Source organism: Dipodomys merriami, unplaced genomic scaffold (genome assembly GCF_024711535.1).
Source record: "Dipodomys merriami isolate MVZ:Mamm:240054 unplaced genomic scaffold, mDipMer1.0.p SCAF_11, whole genome shotgun sequence".
In the NCBI taxonomy this organism is placed as follows: domain Eukaryota; kingdom Metazoa; phylum Chordata; class Mammalia; order Rodentia; family Heteromyidae; genus Dipodomys; species Dipodomys merriami.
This window is the reverse complement of record NW_027202382.1, coordinates 43,359,704-43,376,226: the sequence shown is the minus strand read 5'-3', so window position 1 is coordinate 43,376,226 and position 16,523 is coordinate 43,359,704. Positions and strand designations below refer to the sequence as shown.

The 16,523-nt window shown below is 45.3% G+C and overlaps 1 protein-coding gene across 1 annotated transcript in view; it reads right to left on the bottom strand.

Annotated features, from left to right (window-relative positions):
- Positions 1 to 5,937: 5,937 nt before the first annotated feature.
- Positions 5,938 to 16,523, bottom strand: part of Gle1 (GLE1 RNA export mediator) — a 40,427-nt gene continuing 29,841 nt past the window's right edge. Inside the window, exons 14-16 of the mRNA XM_070014757.1 lie at positions 13,094 to 13,176; positions 11,693 to 11,756; positions 5,938 to 7,894 (exon numbers count right to left, since the gene is read on the bottom strand). Of these exons, the coding sequence (XP_069870858.1) occupies positions 7,826 to 7,894; positions 11,693 to 11,756; positions 13,094 to 13,176 (216 nt within the window). The 3' untranslated portion in view covers positions 5,938 to 7,825. The remainder of the gene's footprint in view (positions 7,895 to 11,692; positions 11,757 to 13,093; positions 13,177 to 16,523) is intronic.

Below are 16,523 nucleotides of genomic sequence, written 5' to 3'. Positions count from 1 at the left end.
CAGAATTTCCAAGTCATTCTGAAATGGGGCGCACACCAGAGTAATTTTTCTTTTGTCACCCTGGTCCCTTAGTTAAATGTTGGGGGGGGGAGGGTTAACTACTTCTGCCTGATGCAAAAACTAACTGGAGCCCTGTTTTCATGCAGAAACTGAAATCTTATTTGTTGATCCTTGTCTGATCTGAAGGATGGCCAAGAAACACTATCCCAGCCCTCTCAAGCGCCCACTCACTCACCCACCCCATTCTGCATTTGGCACTAAAACTGAGACATTTAAAAAGCCATTCTTCATGTGTTCTATTGTCTTCCACCCTCCCTCCCACCTGTTCTAGCACATGCCTTTCCCTCTACTAGGTGTGGGGAGGGGTAAAGCAGATAATAACCTTTGTTTTGTAAGAGAAATGGGGGGGAGGGGAGCACAGCACAGGGCATTTATGGTGGCTCTGTAACTCAGTCAGCTCTGTGTTCTGGGTGCTGTTTCTCCTGGCCTGAGGAACAGCTGTTAGGACTAAATTCTAAGCTCTCCCAATTCTATCAGCCCTCTGAAGGCATGATATACACCCAAGGCTTAGGCATCTAGGTGCTCTTAGTCCCTTCTTTAAGTTGCTCAATGATCAAGTAGTTGTAGTGATGTTTTCACATGCTCCAGCTACTTGTCCACTTTTCCTGGGAAAGTCTTTCCATCCTTAAACCACATTCCCAGCTAAGTTCAAAGGCAAAGCATTGCACTATTTTGTCACCCTGTAAAGAGAAAAGTCATGCTGGTAGGTGGACAGTACCTCTTCCCAGATGACATTCTACCATTTCAGCTCTGGCAGGAAACATACCTTCCAAACACAGTGGCTAGATGTCAAATAAGCCAGACACAGGCCAAATATGATCCTATTTATATGAGATCCCTACAATGGTCATACCCATAGAAACAATGGTGGTTATCAAGAGTTGGAGGTGTGACTCAGTTGGTAGAGTGCCAGCCAATGATCAAAGCATCAGGTACTGAGTTGGAATCCAGCCCACCTACCAAAAGAAAGAAAGGAAGAAAGAAAGAAGGAAGGAAGGCAGGAAGGTTATTAGAGGTTGAGGGGGAAGATATGGGAAGGGGAGCATCATTGCTTCATGGGTAGAGTTTACATCTAGAATGAGAAAGTTCTGAAATGGTTGGGATCACTATGAATATACCATTAATTAATAGCACAGAACTATATACACTTAAAGTAGCTGAACTTTATTCTAAAGATATTTCAATTACAAAATAGCAAAGCAAGTCAGGTGCCTGTGGCTTACATCTGCAATCCAAGCTACTTAAGAGGCTGAAATCTACTGATCCGTCTCAAGCCAGACAAAGCAGGAAAATTTGTGAAACTCTTATCTCCAATTAACTAGCAAAAAGCTGGAAATGGAGCTGTGGCTAAAGTGGTAGAGTACTACCCTTGAGCAAAAAAGGTATGGTACAATGCCCAGGCCCTAAGATTAAGTAGTCCTAGTACTGGCACAAACCAAAGTAAAATAAAATAAAAGCAAAGAGGCTGAACATAGTAGTACATGCCTGAGGCTGAACAAGGAAGATATTATTTCTTTGAGGACAGCCTAGGCTATAAAGTCCTTGTCTAAAAACAATAATTAAGGGGGCTGGAAAGGTGGCTCAGTGGTAGAATGCTTGCCTTGCATGCATGAGGCTCTGTGTTCAATTCTTCAGCAACACATAAGCAGAAAAAGCCAGAAGTGGTGCAGTGGCTTAAGTGGTATAGTGCTAGCCTTGAGCTGAAGAGTTGAGGGACAGTGCCCAAGCCCACAGTTCAGGCCTCACAACCGACCAAAAAAAAAAAAAAAATTAAAGCAAAACAAAACAAACAATGTAAATCAGCACTGGTGGCTCATGCCTATAATCCTAGCTACTCAGGAGTCTGAGATCTGAGGATTAGAGTTCAAAGTCAGCCCAGGGAGGAAAGTCCATGAGACTCTTACCTACAATTAATCACCAGAAAATCTAGAACTGAAGCTGTGGCTCAAGTGGTAGAGTGCTAGTCTTGAACAAAAAAGCTCTGGGAGGGCCGGGCGCTGATGGCTCACGCCTATAATCCTAGCTACTCAGGAGGCTGAGATCTGAGGATCGAGGTTCAAAGCCAGCCGGGGCAGGAGAGACCATGAGACTCGTATCTCCAATAAACCACCAGAAAACCGGAAGTGGCGCTAGCTCAAGTGGTAGAGCGCTCGCCTTGAGCTGAAGAGCTGAGGGACAGCGCCCAAGCCCAGAGTTCAAGCCCCACGACCGACAAAAAAAAAAAAAAAAAAAAAAGCTCAAGGATGTACCCAGGTCCTGAGTTTAAGCCCAAGATGGTTTTGAACTGCAATCTTCAGATCTCAGTCTCATGAGTAGCTAGAATTACACACATGAGCCACTTGCATCTGCCATAAACTTTTTTGTTTTTGTTTTTGTCAGTTGTGAGGCTTGGATTCAGGGCCTGGGTGTTGTTCTTGAGCTTTTTAGCTCAAGATTGGTGCTCTACCATAAGACTCTCCCATGGATTTTCCTGCCCAGGTTGGCTTTAAACTACAACCTTCAGATTTCAGTCTCCTGAGTTGCTAGGGTTACAAGCATGAGCCATCCCTACCTGGCTAAACTGTGATTTTTAATAATGGAGACTGGCTGTACACTGGAGGATATAGACTCCTTTGTAGTCGGCACTTTTTGTACAATGTGTAAAAATACCATTTTCTTATTAAAGTGGGCACTATGATTACCATTTCATAAGTCAGGTAATGAGTACATTGCTTTTTTTGGACAATGTCACTCTTGCCTTCATTTTCCCTCAGTTCACATTCAGCACTTTCATAAATGTATCATATAGCAAGCACAAAGCTCTCACTTGCTTTCTGTAGGTACACAGCAAATTTATTAGATGGAGGAAAAGTAGGGAAGGGAATGACGACGTGTCATATGGACTTGTAGGAAGCTCGGGGTTTAAAGTGCTTTTTGGGGATTAAAAAAAAATGTGTAAAGCTACTTAGATCACTGCTATCACAAGAGGAAGCTTGAGGAGGGAAAAGCTCCCAACATCCAATGGGAAATGACCAGAGCAACCCCATTCTTCTATACAATGGATGTGCAGAGGTTCTCTTCTATTGGAATTTTTTGAGGACAGTAGTATGACAAGAATGTGGGCACTCTGCCTGAAAAATGAGGTCAAGCTGGACGAGAAGCAAGTGGACAAGTGAGTACTTGAGTTGAAGTAAATACAGCCCTTAGCATTCTTTGGGCAGGAATCTGATGCCACTACAGTGCTACATCTACCAGCTGGCGATCATGATCTCTGAGGCAACACTATCAGTGGGTATCAAAAACCTAGCTGCCTAATGCTCTTCTTTCTTGGTGTACCTTTGAGAATCCATCAGGAATATCAGCATCAAAAAACAAATGCAAGAGTGGTCACCACATCTAGAGGAAGATTATTAAAATACGGGAGTGGTAAAAATTGAAAATGATAGACTCTAATGCAGGTATGATAGCCCACTCCTACAATTCCAGCATTCAGAAGGGTAAGGCAGAAAGATTGGAAGTTTGAGGACAGCTTGGGGGTAAGTCTGACTCAAAAAAAACCCAGCAGCAACAGCTGGACCCTGGTGGCTCAAGCCTATAATCCTAACTACTCAGGAGTATGAGATCTGAGGATCAAAGTTCAAAGTTAGCCTGGGCAGGAAAGTCCATGAGACTCTTATCTCCAATAAACCAGCAGAAAACTGGAAGTAGAGCTGTGGCTCAAAGTGGTAGGGCACTAACTAGCCTTGAGCAAAAAGAAAAGAGCTCAGTTAGTTATAGCACCTAGGCCAGAGTTCAAGCCCCATGATGGGAAAACAACAACCCCCCCAGAAATAATAGTAAAAAATATATGGGGGTCTCATGTTGCCCAGACATCAACCCATACTCCTAGGTCAAGCAACCCTGTCTTCTCAGCCTCCCAAATAGCTGGTACTATACATGCATATCACCCACCTTGCTTTTACATTTTATTTAGCTTTTTTTTTTTTTTTTTGGGTCTGGTCGTGGGGCCTGAACTCTGGGCCTGGGCACTGTCCCTCAGCTCTTCATCTCAAGGCTAGCACTCTACCACTTGAGCCACAACACTACTTCCGGCTTTTTTTCTTTTTGCTTATATGGTGCTGAGGAATCGAACCCAGGACCTCAGATATGCAAGGCAAGCGCTCTACCACTGAGCCACCTTCCCAGCCCATTATTTAGCTTTTTCAAGACAAAAACCTCATTATATAGTGAAGGCTGGCCTGGAATTTGCTCTATAGCCCAAATTGGTTTTAATCTCATACTGCCTTCTAAATATTGAGATTACAGCCATGTACCACTATGCTTGACATTACCTTTTTATTTTTATTTATATTTTGTGCTGGTCCTGGGGCTTGGAACTCAGGGCCTGGGCACTGTCACTGAGCATTTTGCTCAAGCTTAGCACTCTACTACTTAGAGCCACAGCGCTACTTCAAGTTTTCTGGTGGTTAACTGGAGTCTCACAGACTTTCCTGCCTGAGCTAGCTTTGAACCTTGATCCTCAGATCTCAGTTTCCTGATTATCTAATATTGTAGGTGTGAGCCACCAGCACCTGGCAGGATTCCAGTTTAATGGTTTTGTACAAGGTGAGTTCTATGACTCCGGTGGGCACCGTACACCTGCTGGTACCGTATTTTCCAGCTATTAATAGGTCAGTTTTCCAGTAGAGTACTAGAATCAGAAAGGAAGGGATGCCTTTTTGAAATCTGCACAAACCTTTATCTACCGACAGGCTCATCTACTCAACACCCCTCTTGTCCTGAAGTCAGATTGCCACTCTGCCCCTGCTATGACATGTGGGAAATGACCTGAGGATGCATTCATTGCAGGCCCTGTTGAGCTCCCCCATAGGACTTTGGAGCACCAAGACACCCCAGAGAGGAAACTCTGCCTTGAGGAATGACTACACACTCCATTTGAAAGCTGTAGGTAGGCCGGGCGCTGGTAGCTCACGCCTGTAATCCTAGCTACTCAGGAGGCTGAGATATGAGGATCAGGGTTCAAAACCAGCTTGGGCAGGAAAGTCCATGAAACTCTTATCTCCAATAAACCACCAGAAAGCGGAAAGTGGCGCTGTAGCTCAAGTGGCAGAGTGCTAACCTTGAGCTGAAGAGCTAAGGGACAGCGCCGAGACCCAGAGATCAAGCCCCACGAACGACCAAGAAAAAAAAAAAAAGAAAGAAAGAAAGAAAAGAAAGCTGTAGGTGGGAATAATGAGGTTCAGAGAGGGTAAATGGCCCTACCCAGACCACACAGATGGAAAAGCAAATGGAACTAGGTCTCTTGACAAGTCTCCTGTCTACTCCATTGTGTTTATAGCGTCAGACTTTTTTTTTTTTTGGTTGGTCGTGGGGCTTGAACTCTGGGCCTGGGCGCTGTCCCTCAGCTCTTCAGCTCAAGGCAAGTGCTCTACCACTTGAGCTACAGCACCACTTCCGGTTTTCTGGTGGTTATTGGAGATAGGAGTCTCACGGTCTCTCCTGCCCGGGCTGGCTTTGAACCGCGATCCTCAGCTCTCAGCCTCCTGAGTAGCTAGGATTACAGGCGTGAGCCACCAGCGCCTGGCTTATAGCGTCAGACTTTAATCCCTTTCACTTCTTTGTTGCAGGGGTGAGGGTACTGGGATCAAACTCAGGATCACCATGCTAGGCAAGGGATCTATCATCAAGCTATACCCCAGTCTCTTACATCTGTTGTTAGACAAAAGTCAATTATTGGTAATCACAAAAAGGAATGACAGAAGTGAAGGCTAAATCCAAAAAGGAAGATTTGTCTATTATCATAGCTCTAACAACTAATATAGATGAGGGTACAAGAAACTGATTGTAATGAATCAACTACACATCCGCGAGCTTTATTTTTTTTCAATGAAGCTTTATTACTTTATTTTTGACATGATACTCAACAATTCACAGAATGGATTGTTTCAGGCCACTCATACCAGTGAACCCCCATTTCCCCACCTCCCGCCGCCAGCTTCAAAGCATTTAGTATACAGGAACAGAGCTCGGACCATTGCCTCTGCAGTATAAAGGAGAATCAGTCTTCCCATAGAACAAATCTCAATTTATTTATTTTTGTCAGTCGCGGGGCCTGAACTCTGGGCCTGGGCGCTGTCCCTCAGCTCTTCAGCTCAAGGCTAGCGCTCTACCACTTGAGCCAAGCACCACTTCTGGCTTTTTCTGCTTATGTGGCGCTGAGGAATCAAACCCAGGGCCTCATGCATGCAAGGCAAGCACTCTACCACTGAGCCACCTTCCCAGCCCACAAATCTCAATTTTTATCTGAACAGACAAGCTTTGGAGTTCTGCAGTGGCATTAGCCAAATTCATCATCATTCATTACTGAGAACATGTAAGAAAGTATAAACAAACCACTTTTCAATTCCTCCCATGCATCTCTGTGCATCCTTACTGTGCACGCTCAGCTCATGAATAACGTTGCAGGCCACAGCACAGCCACCTTGAGTTTCTTGGTATTACTAGGTTTTTAAGACAGGGCCTTGCTATGTTTTTGAAACTGGCCTGGAATGTAGCCAAGGCTGGCCTTCAATATCTGAGCCTCCTGTCTCAGTTTCCTGAATTCTGGGATGACAAATATGTACCACCACCAGCACCTACTCCAATGCACACATCAATATCTTTTCAGGGACAGAATTCCAGATTCAGAGGACAAAGACTCCTCCATAGTTCAATGTTGCCAGACCTAACACAGGCTCCCTGCTACTCTGCTATACTTGGGGACTCAGTCCATGCACTTAGAATTAATTCATAAGCATGATTGGTCTCAACCATTATATTTTTAAAATTTATTTAACTTAATTTTACTTTATTTCTTGTGCCAATACTGGGATTTTAACTCAGAGCCTGGGCACTGTCTCTTAGCCTTTTTGCTTAAGGCTAGTGCTCTACCACTTGAGCCATAGTTCCACTTCTGGCTTTTTAGGGTTAATTGGGAGATAAAAGTCTCCTGGACTTTCCTGCCCAGCTGGATTTAAACTGGGATCCTCAGATCTCAGACTCCTGGTAGCTAGGATTACAGGTGTCAGCTACTCATGTCTGGCCTTCATTACATGATTTTTTTTTGTAAGTTGTGGGGCTTCAACTCATGGCCTGGGTGCTGTCCCCGAGCTTCTTTCGCTCAAGGCTAGTCTACCACTTGAGCAACAGTGCCATTTCCAGCTCACTGGCAGTTAATTGGAAATAAGAGTCTCATAGACTTTTCTGCCCAGGTTAGCTTCAAACTTCTATGCTCAGATCAGCTTCCTGAGTAGGTAGGATTACAGGCATGAGCCAGTGGCCCCTGGCTTTACATGATACTTTAAAGGGGATCTTATGGGTCTTTCTTGTTTTGGGAATTCATCTGAGCAGGAGTAAGGTGAAGGGAGAGGGGTGAAAATGGTAGGCTTAGTCCAGCTCATAGAGAAATGGCTAAGGTATCACCAACTTTCTGAAACACCAAGGAAAAGATAATAGAGACAAAGTTCATCAACAGCTAGAACCTCTCCGGAGAACATCTGCAAAAATAAGAAAGTCCAGTTCTATTTACTCAATCATGTAGACACCTTCAGCAGTTAATGAATCTGCTAAGATACAGCCAAGATTTTGTGACCCATGCAAACCTCTTCTCCTAGTTACATAGTACAGATATAAAAACACACTAAATAAAATTCTAAATCTGACATGACTTCTTCCAAATACAGCTGTCTTCAGTTGCTTTATTATTGCCTCTCTGCAACCTAATGGTGACGATAGGTGACAAATGACGTCAGGAGCGCCAGAAGGAGGAAGTCAGAAAGCCCTTGGGGACAGGAATCTCCTTGCGCTGCAAACATTTCTGGTCAGGGAGAGATGAAAAATTAGTTTCTAACAGAATTGTTTCTAACACATTATCAGGTAGAAAAAAAGAAAGAACAGCAAATTCAAGTCCTGGGGAACAGCAAAATAAAAAAAGGAAAAAGCCCATAGATACTTCTGCTGGATCAGTGTAAGATTAGAACAAATGAGGTGCTGTTATGATCATGTCTGTCCCACAGCTTATCCTTACCTGTCACAGGTACCATGTTCCCAGTTGGGCTTTTTTTCTTTCTCTTATGCCAAGTCCTAGGGTTTAAATTGAGGGTCTGGGTGCTATCCCTGAGCTTTTTTTGCTCAAAGATGGTGTTCTACCATTTGAGCCACACCTCCATTTCTGGCTTTTTGGTGATTAACAAACAATAAGAATCTCAGACTTTCTCTCACGTGTTTGCTTTGTATTGTGGTCCTTACATCTCAGCCTCTAAGTAGCTAGAATTACAAGCATGAGCCACTGGCCCCTAACTGGGCTCTTAGAAGCTGAAAATGGGCTGGGAAGGTGGCTCAGTGGTAGAGTGCTTACCTTGCATGCATGAATCCCTGGGTTCGATTTCTTAGCACCACATAAGCAGAAAAAGCCGGAAGTGGTGCTGTGGCTCAAGTGGTAGAGTGCTAGCCTTGAGCTAAAGAGCTAGGGGCAGTGCCCAGGCCCAGAGTTCAAGCCCCACGATCAGTAAACAAAAAAAAACAACAAACAAAACAAACAGAAGCTGAAAAGTCAGTGGGCTAAATGGTAGATCTATGACAAAGTTCTAGAGTTTGTTAAAATTAACCTTTTCCAGTTGCTTAGTATTATGAAAGAGAGAGTCCAACTGTAAATGCAGTCTGTTCTCATGAAGAAAAGTAGCCACACTTACTAGAGGATTGGTCTTCAGATTTGGAAGTAAGAAAAGGATTGTATCTAAACCAAGATTTAAATTAAAAAAAAAAAAAAAGTAGGTGGGGTACTGGTGGCTCACGCCTGTAATCCTAGCCACTCAGGAAGCTGAGATCTGAGGATCACAATTCAAAGCCATCCCCTGCAGGAAAGTCTGAGAGACTCTAACCTCCAATTAACTACTAGAAAGCTGGAAGTGGTGCTGTGGCTCAAAGTGGTAGAGTGCTAGCCTTGAGCAAAACAGCTCAGGAACAGTGCTCTGGCACTGAGTTTAAGCCCCAACAAAAACTAGTGTTGGTGAGAAATTCAGTAGACACATTATTTTTTCTGGTTTCCTAGTTTTATTGATTCTCTCAGTTTCAATAATACAGGATAGTATATTCTGTGGTCACCATTATGAAACTGTCATTTCTATAAACAGCAGTCACAAAGTTGGCCACCAGGCTTTAGACCCACACACTTTTTCATATTTTCAGAGAGCTGCTTCACGGGCAGTATAGAGAATGATATGCAGGAAGATGAAATGGAAACCCTAAGTCTAAAGGGCAAGGAGGGGCTGGGAAGGTGGCTCAGTACTAGAGTGCTTGCTTTGCATGCATGAGGCCTGGGTTTGAACCCTCAGCACCACATAAACAGAAAAAGCCAGAAGTGGTGCTGTGGCTTAAGTGGTAGAGTGCTAGCCTTGAGCTGAAGAGCTGAGGGACAGTGCCCAGGCCCAGAGTTCAAGCCCCATGACTAACCCCCCACTGCCCTCCCCAAAAGGCAGTGGGGGGGGGTGGGGGAGCGGGGGACGGGGGAGCAGCGGCAAGGAGGAATTCCAGGAAAAAGCAAGGCTTCAAAAAATAAAAGAGGAGCCGGGCGCTGGTGGCTCTCGCCTGTAATCCTAGCTACTCAGGAGGCTGAGATCTGAGGATCGCGGTTCAAAGCCAGCCCGGGCAGGAGAGACCGTGAGACTCCTATCTCCAATAAACCACCAGAAAACCGGAAGTGGCGCTGTAGCTCAAGTGGTAGAGCGCTCGCCTTGAGCTGAAGAGCTGAAGGACAGCGCCCAGGCCCAGAGTTCAAGCCCCACGACCGACAAAAAAAAAAAAAAAAAAAAAAAAAAGAGGGGGGACTGGGAAGGTGGCTCAGTGGTAGAGCGCTTGCCTTGCATGCCTGAGGCCCTGGGTTCGATTCCTCAGCACCACATAAGCAAAAAGAAAAAAGCTGGAAGTGGCACTGTGGCTCAAGTGGTAGAGCACTAGCCTTGAGCTGAAGAGCTGAGGGACAGCACCCAGGCCCAGAGTTCAGGCCCCATGACTGGACCCAAAAAAAAAATAAATAAATAAAATAAAAGAGGGCTGGGAAGGTGGCTCAGTGGTAGAGCGCTTGCCTTGCATGCATGAGGCCCTGGGTTTGATTCCTCAATACCACACAAGCAAAAAGAAAAAAGCCAGAAGTGGCATTGTGGCTCAAGTGTTAGAGTGCTAGCCTTGAGCTGAAGAGCTGCGGGATAGTGCCCAGGCCCAGAGTTCAGGCCCCACGACCAAACCCCCCCCCCAAAATTTTTTTTAAATAAATAAATAAATAAAAGAAAGCTAGGTGCTGGTGCCCCATGCCTGTAATCCTAGCTACTCACGAGGCTGAAATCTGAGGCATGTGGTTTGAAGCCAGACTGGGCAGGAAATTTTTTTTTTTTTGGTCAGTCATGGGGCTTGAATTCGGCCTGGGCGCTGTCCCTGAGCTCTTTTGCTCAAGGTTAGCACTCTACCACTTTGGGCCACGGTGTCACTTCCAATTTTCTGGTGGTTAATTGGGGATAAGAATCTCAAGGTGACTTTTCAGCCTCCTGAGTTGCTAGGATTACAGGTATGAGCCATAGGTGTGAGCCACTGGGCACCTGGCCCCTTCCCTGTTTTTGACTGGATATAAACTGTGCCTGGCTTCTTTGAGATTCTTTTTTTTTTTCGGTCTGTTGTGGGCCTGAACTCTGGGCCTGGGCACTGTCCCTCAGCTCTTCAGAAGGCTCGAGGTTAGCCCTCTACCACTTGAGCCACAGCGCCACTTCCAGCTTTTTCTGCTTATATGGTGCTGAAGAATCGAACCCAGGGCCTCATGCATGCAAGGCAAGCTCTCTACCACTGAGCCACTTCCCAGCCCTCTTTGAGATCTTGTTTTTGTTTTTGTTTTTTTTGGGGTCCAATTGTGGGGCCTGAACTCTGGGCTTGGGCGCTGTCCCTCAGCTCTTCAGCTCAAGGCTAGTGCTCTATCACTTGAGCCATAGCGCCACTTCTGGCTTTTTTCTTTTTGCTTGTATGGTGCTGGGGAATCGAACCCAGGGCCTCAGGCATGCAAGGCAAGCGCTCTACCACTGAGCCACCTTCCCAGCCCCCTCTTTGAGATTCTTTAATAAATGACCAGACCAGACCAATCCAAACAAAAAGTTGGAAGTAGAGCTGTGGTTCAAATGGGAGAGTGCTAGCCTTGAGCAAAAAAGTCTCTGATATTGCACAAACCCTGAGTTCAAACCTCAGGAGTGGACCAAAAAACAAAAACAAAAAACCCAAAAACCAAAGAGAAGAAGTAAGGAATTGGTGGATCATGCCTGTAATCCTAGTTACTCAAGAAGCTGAGACCTAAAGATTCTGGTTCAAAGCCAGCCTAGGGAAGAAAGTCCATGAGACTCTCATCTCCAAATAACCAGCAAAGAAGCTAAAGTAGAAGTGTGGCTCAAGTGGAATAGCACCAACCCTGAGCAAAAAGTTCAAAGGAAAGCAAGAGGCCCGAAATTCAAAGCTGGGGTCCCAAACACACTTTCTCTCTCTCTGTCTCTCTCTCAGAGATCACTAATTCTCTCCAGACTTATAAAAACACAAGTTATTCCAGGACAAGAGTCTGGAACTTACGAAGATAAGGACATCTTACCTCCAAGAACTGCTTCAGACGTATAAAAGAACCCATCTGTCCTGAACTTGTGATGGCTTCAATTCTATAGGGAGAGAAAGAAGACACATGAATCCCACTTGTGACACAAATCTATCTTTTGGAGAGATGTTGATCTCATAGTCATGTCTTCTAGTCTAAGGGTGCTAGTGCTTATTCAAACAGCGACAAAGGAGAGGAGAGGAGAGCATTGCTCCTTTCTGAAGTCTTTCTGAGCAGGTGGGACGGGTTTTACGAAGACTGTCCCCTACTTGAAATGCCGATGAATTGAGAACAAAGAGAAGGCGACTTCAAGGTGGTTCTACACCAGAGTCAAACTGGTGGATAAATAAGTTTGTCCATCTCATTTTATGAGTCTTGATTCTTTGGTTTAATTCATGATACAGGTAATCACCATCCAAGATTATTTGGGGGTTTGGAAAAGAATAGTTAAAAAACTCAAAAAACTGGCTGGGCGCCAGGGGCTCAAGCCTTTAATCCTAGCTACTCAGGAGATTGAGATCTGAGGATCAAGGTTCAAAGGCAGCCTGAGCAAGCAAGTCTATTTAGACTCTTTTTTTTTTTTTTTCGTCAGTTGTGGGGCTTGAACTTTAGGCCTGGGTGCTTCCCTCAGTTCTTTAGCTCAAGGCTAGCACTCTACCACTTGAGCCACAGTGCCACTTCCAGTTTTCTGGTCGTTAATGGGAGATAAGAGTATCATGGACTTTCCTGCCAAGGCTGGCTTTGAACCCCAATCCTCAGATCTCAGCCTCCTGAGTAGCCAGGATTATAGGAATGAGCCACCAGTGCCCAGCTGGCTCCATGAGACTCATCTCCAATTAACTACCAGAAAACTGGAAGTGGCACTATAGCTCAAGTGGTAGAATGCTACCCTTGAGCTGAAGAGCTCAGGGACAGTACCCAGGCCCAGAGTTAAGTCCCACGACTGACAAAACCAACCAACCAAGCAAAAAACCTGCCAGATTTTGTTTTGTTGCTAGGCACAAACACCTAGTATCAGAAGCTAAGTAAGTGTTCTAACACCCCCAGCCCAATGCCATCTTAATCCAGTATCTTCCTGATTTATGTTTTTATATAGTCAACAATATTTAAAAGATTCTTATTAGTTCAAAAGTATTTACTCAAAATTCAAAGATAAGCATAGGAGTAGGAAGAGGTCATCCTTTACATAGGCTTTATTTTATTTTATTTTTTTTTGCAGTGCTGGGGATGGACCTGGCTTTATACATGCTAGGCAACATTATGGCTGAGCTAGGCCTCTAGCCCACATAGACATTTTCAATCTGAGCTGGAAACAGCATGCAATAGCAGTCGAGAGTGCCTCATACCTGCTTCCTAATTTTACCTACTAAATCCCTGAGATCTGCTCAATAAGCCTGATACCTGGGGAAGTAGTCCTCCTTAATGAGAAGTATCATCTTCCAGAACTGGACCTGGTATTGCTTCATGAGTGCATTCCCACACACCTGGGGAAAAGACAGCAGGGAGAATGGAAATCCACTGACAGGTTTACAAAGCACAAACAGCCTTCAACTTTTACATCTATCAAAAAATTTCAGGGTAAGGGCTGGGAGTTGGCTCAGTGGTAAAGTGCTTGCCTTGCATGCATGAGGCTATGGGTTCGATTCCTCAGCACCACATAAGCAGAAAAAGTCAGAAGTGGTACTGTGCTCAAGGGGTACAGTGCTAGCCTTGAGCTGAAGAGCTGGGCGCTAAGATAGCGCCCAGGCCCAGAGTTCAAGCCCCATGATGGACCAAAAAAACAGCCAGAAGTGATTCAAGTGTTGAGTACAAGAGGCTCAGGGACAGTGCCCAGGTTCTAAGTTCAAGTCCCACTACTGACAAAAACAAAAGAAGAAGAAAAAAAAAGCAGCTCAGGGACAATGACCAGGCCCTGAGTCCAACATCCTGGCACAAAAATAAAAATAACCCAGGCACTGGTGGCTCATATCTGTATTCATAGCTACTTAGGAGGCTGACATCTAAGGATCACGGTTCAAAGTCAGCCCAAGCAGGAAAGTCCATGAGACTCTTATCTCCAGTTAACCATCAGAAAACTGGAAGTGGCATTGTGGCAAGTGGTAGAGTGCTCACCTTGAGCTGAAGAGCTGGGGACAGCACCCAGGCCAATTTCAGGCCCCACAACTGACCAAAAAACAAAAAGAAAAAGAGAAAAGAAAAGTAAGGCTGGGCAGTGGTGGCTCAAGCCTGTAATCCTAGCTACTCAGGAGGCTGGGATCTGAGGATCACGGTTCAAAGCCAGCCCAGGCAAAAAAGTCCGTGAGACTCTTATTTCCAATTAACCACCAGAAGATTGAAAGTGGCATTGTGGCTCAAGTAGCAGAGTGATAGCCTTGAGCTGAAGAGCTTAGGGACAGCACCCAGGCCCAGAGTTCAAGACCCATGATTTGGGTCTTGAAGAAAAAAAGAAAGAAAATCCAACATTTTTCTAAAGCATGTCTTGATATAAGACAATAGCTCAATGAGGCTTTAGTGAACAATTCTTTTTACTCTACTGAATCTTTTTTGAAGGTACAGTATTCCTCTCAACCTTAGAAATATAGAATATCACTTGTGTGTGTGTGTGTGTGTGTTTTTCTCTCCTACTGTTCCCTCATTTACAACTTGTGTTTTTTGTTTTTTTTTTGCTGGTCATGGGGCCTGAACTCTGGGCCGGAGTGCTGTCCCTCAGTTCTTCAGCTCAAGGATAATGCTCGACCACTGGAGCCACAGCACCACTTACGGCTTTTTCTGCTTATGTGGTGCTAAGGAATCAAACCCAGGGCTTCAAGCGTGCAAGGCAAACACTCTACCACTGAGCCACCTTCCTAGCCCCTACAACTTGTGTTTTTATAGGCACAGGTTCACTATTCATATATCATAACTTTAGGAACTATCAGGTGACTATGGACTACGGGTATTATAGGTACAATCTCTCAGCTTTGCCATGGCTCATACCTGAGCCTTTAGTTTTACTTTTTGTTTGCTTCAGACAGGGTCTCAATCTGTAGGCTCAGGTTGGCCTGTAACTTGTGATCCTTCTGCCTAAGCCTCCCATGTGCTGGAATTGCAGTTGTGTATCACGTTACTCAATTCCCTTAGCCTCCTTCCTGCCCCCTATGGTACTGGGCTTTTAGGCTTCCCATCATTACTAGGATTATAGATCTTTTGGTCCGGTCGTGGGGCCTGAACTCGGCCTGGGCGCTGTCCCTCAGCTCTTCAGCTCAAGGCTAGCGCTCTACCACTTGAGCCACAGCGCCACTTCTGGCTTTTTTTTTTTTCTTTTCTGCTTATATGGTGCTGAGTAATGGAACCCAGGGCCTCATGCATACAAGGCAAGCGCTCTACCACTGAGCCACCTTCCCAGCCCCTAGGATTATAGATCTTGTGGCAACTTACCCAGCTTCCCTCCATAGAGATAGAGCCTTGTTGACTTTTCTGCCCAGGCTGGCCTGGCACCTTGATCCTCCCAATCTCAGCTATGATGACAGGTATGTGCCTAGCTATGAGCTGAGCAGCGTCTTAATCCCTTTCCTGCCCCTTCAGCTATCCCTGAGCCTTCTTTAACCTCACTCTGTGATGGTGGGCCTTCAGGAGCAGAACTATATGGAGCCTTCTAGATGGGGAGATACTTGACCTTTGTTGGGGTATACTTTCTCTCTAGGAAGTAGGAATCACAACAGTGATTCCTACCATACCAGGTCACCTGACTGAGACTGTGTGACGCAGCTAAGGATGGCCACCCTGCTCAGTGTGCACAGAAAAATTGGCCTACAGAGCAAGAACAAAGGAACCAGTAGGGGGGCTGGGAAGGTGGCTCAGTGGTAGAGCGCTTGCCTTGCATGCCTGAGGCCCTGGGTTCGATTCCTCAGCACCACATAAGAAAAAAGCTGGAAGTGGCGCTGTGGCTCAAGTGGTAGAGCACTAGCCTTGAGCTGAAGAGCTGAGGGATAGCGCCCAGGCCCAGAGTTCAGGCCCCACGACCAGACCCCCCCCAAAAAAAAGGAACCAGTAGGGAGGGTAGTCCCCTGGCATGTGTTTCCAGACCAACTGTCTTGTTGCTTGGTGATAGTCCGGTTCCTCAGTCCAGGGCCTCACCACACATCCTAGCTTTGATTGCAGGCATCACTAAAAATATTTCCTCTCTTTATTTTTTGTCAATTATAGGGCTTGGGCCTGGCCGGTCACTGGGTCAGGGCATGGACACTGTCCTGGAGTTTTTACTCAAGGATAGCACTCTACCACTTTGAGTCACAGAGAACTTCCAGTTCTCTGGTAGTTAATTGGAGGTAGAAGTTTCTCAGACTTTCCTGTCTCAGCCTCCTGAGTAGTTAGGATTACACGTATGAGCCACCTGACTGCTGCTGCTGCTGCTTTTTTTTTTTTTTTTTTTTTTTTTGTACCAGTACTGAGGCTGGAACTCAAAGTTTGGGCACTGTCCCTGAGCTTTTTTTGTTTTTTTCCCCCCTCAGGGCTAACATTCTATCATTTGAGCCTTAGCTAGCTATACTTTTGACTTTTTGGTGATAAATTAAAGGTCTCACAAACTTTCCTGGTTGGTCTGGCTTAAACCTCAATTCTCAGAGCTCAGTCTCCTGAGGAGCTAGGATTATAGGTATGAGCCACTGGCCCCCAGTCTAATTTTTCTTTACAATCATGTTAGGACATATACCACTATCCCCATACATACTTTTTTTTTTCATGTGTACGCCAGTCCTGGGGCTTGAACTCAGGGCCTGGGTGCTGTCTCTGAGCTTTTGTACTCAATGCTAACACTCTAACACAGCTCCACTTCTAACTTTTTTGGTGCTTA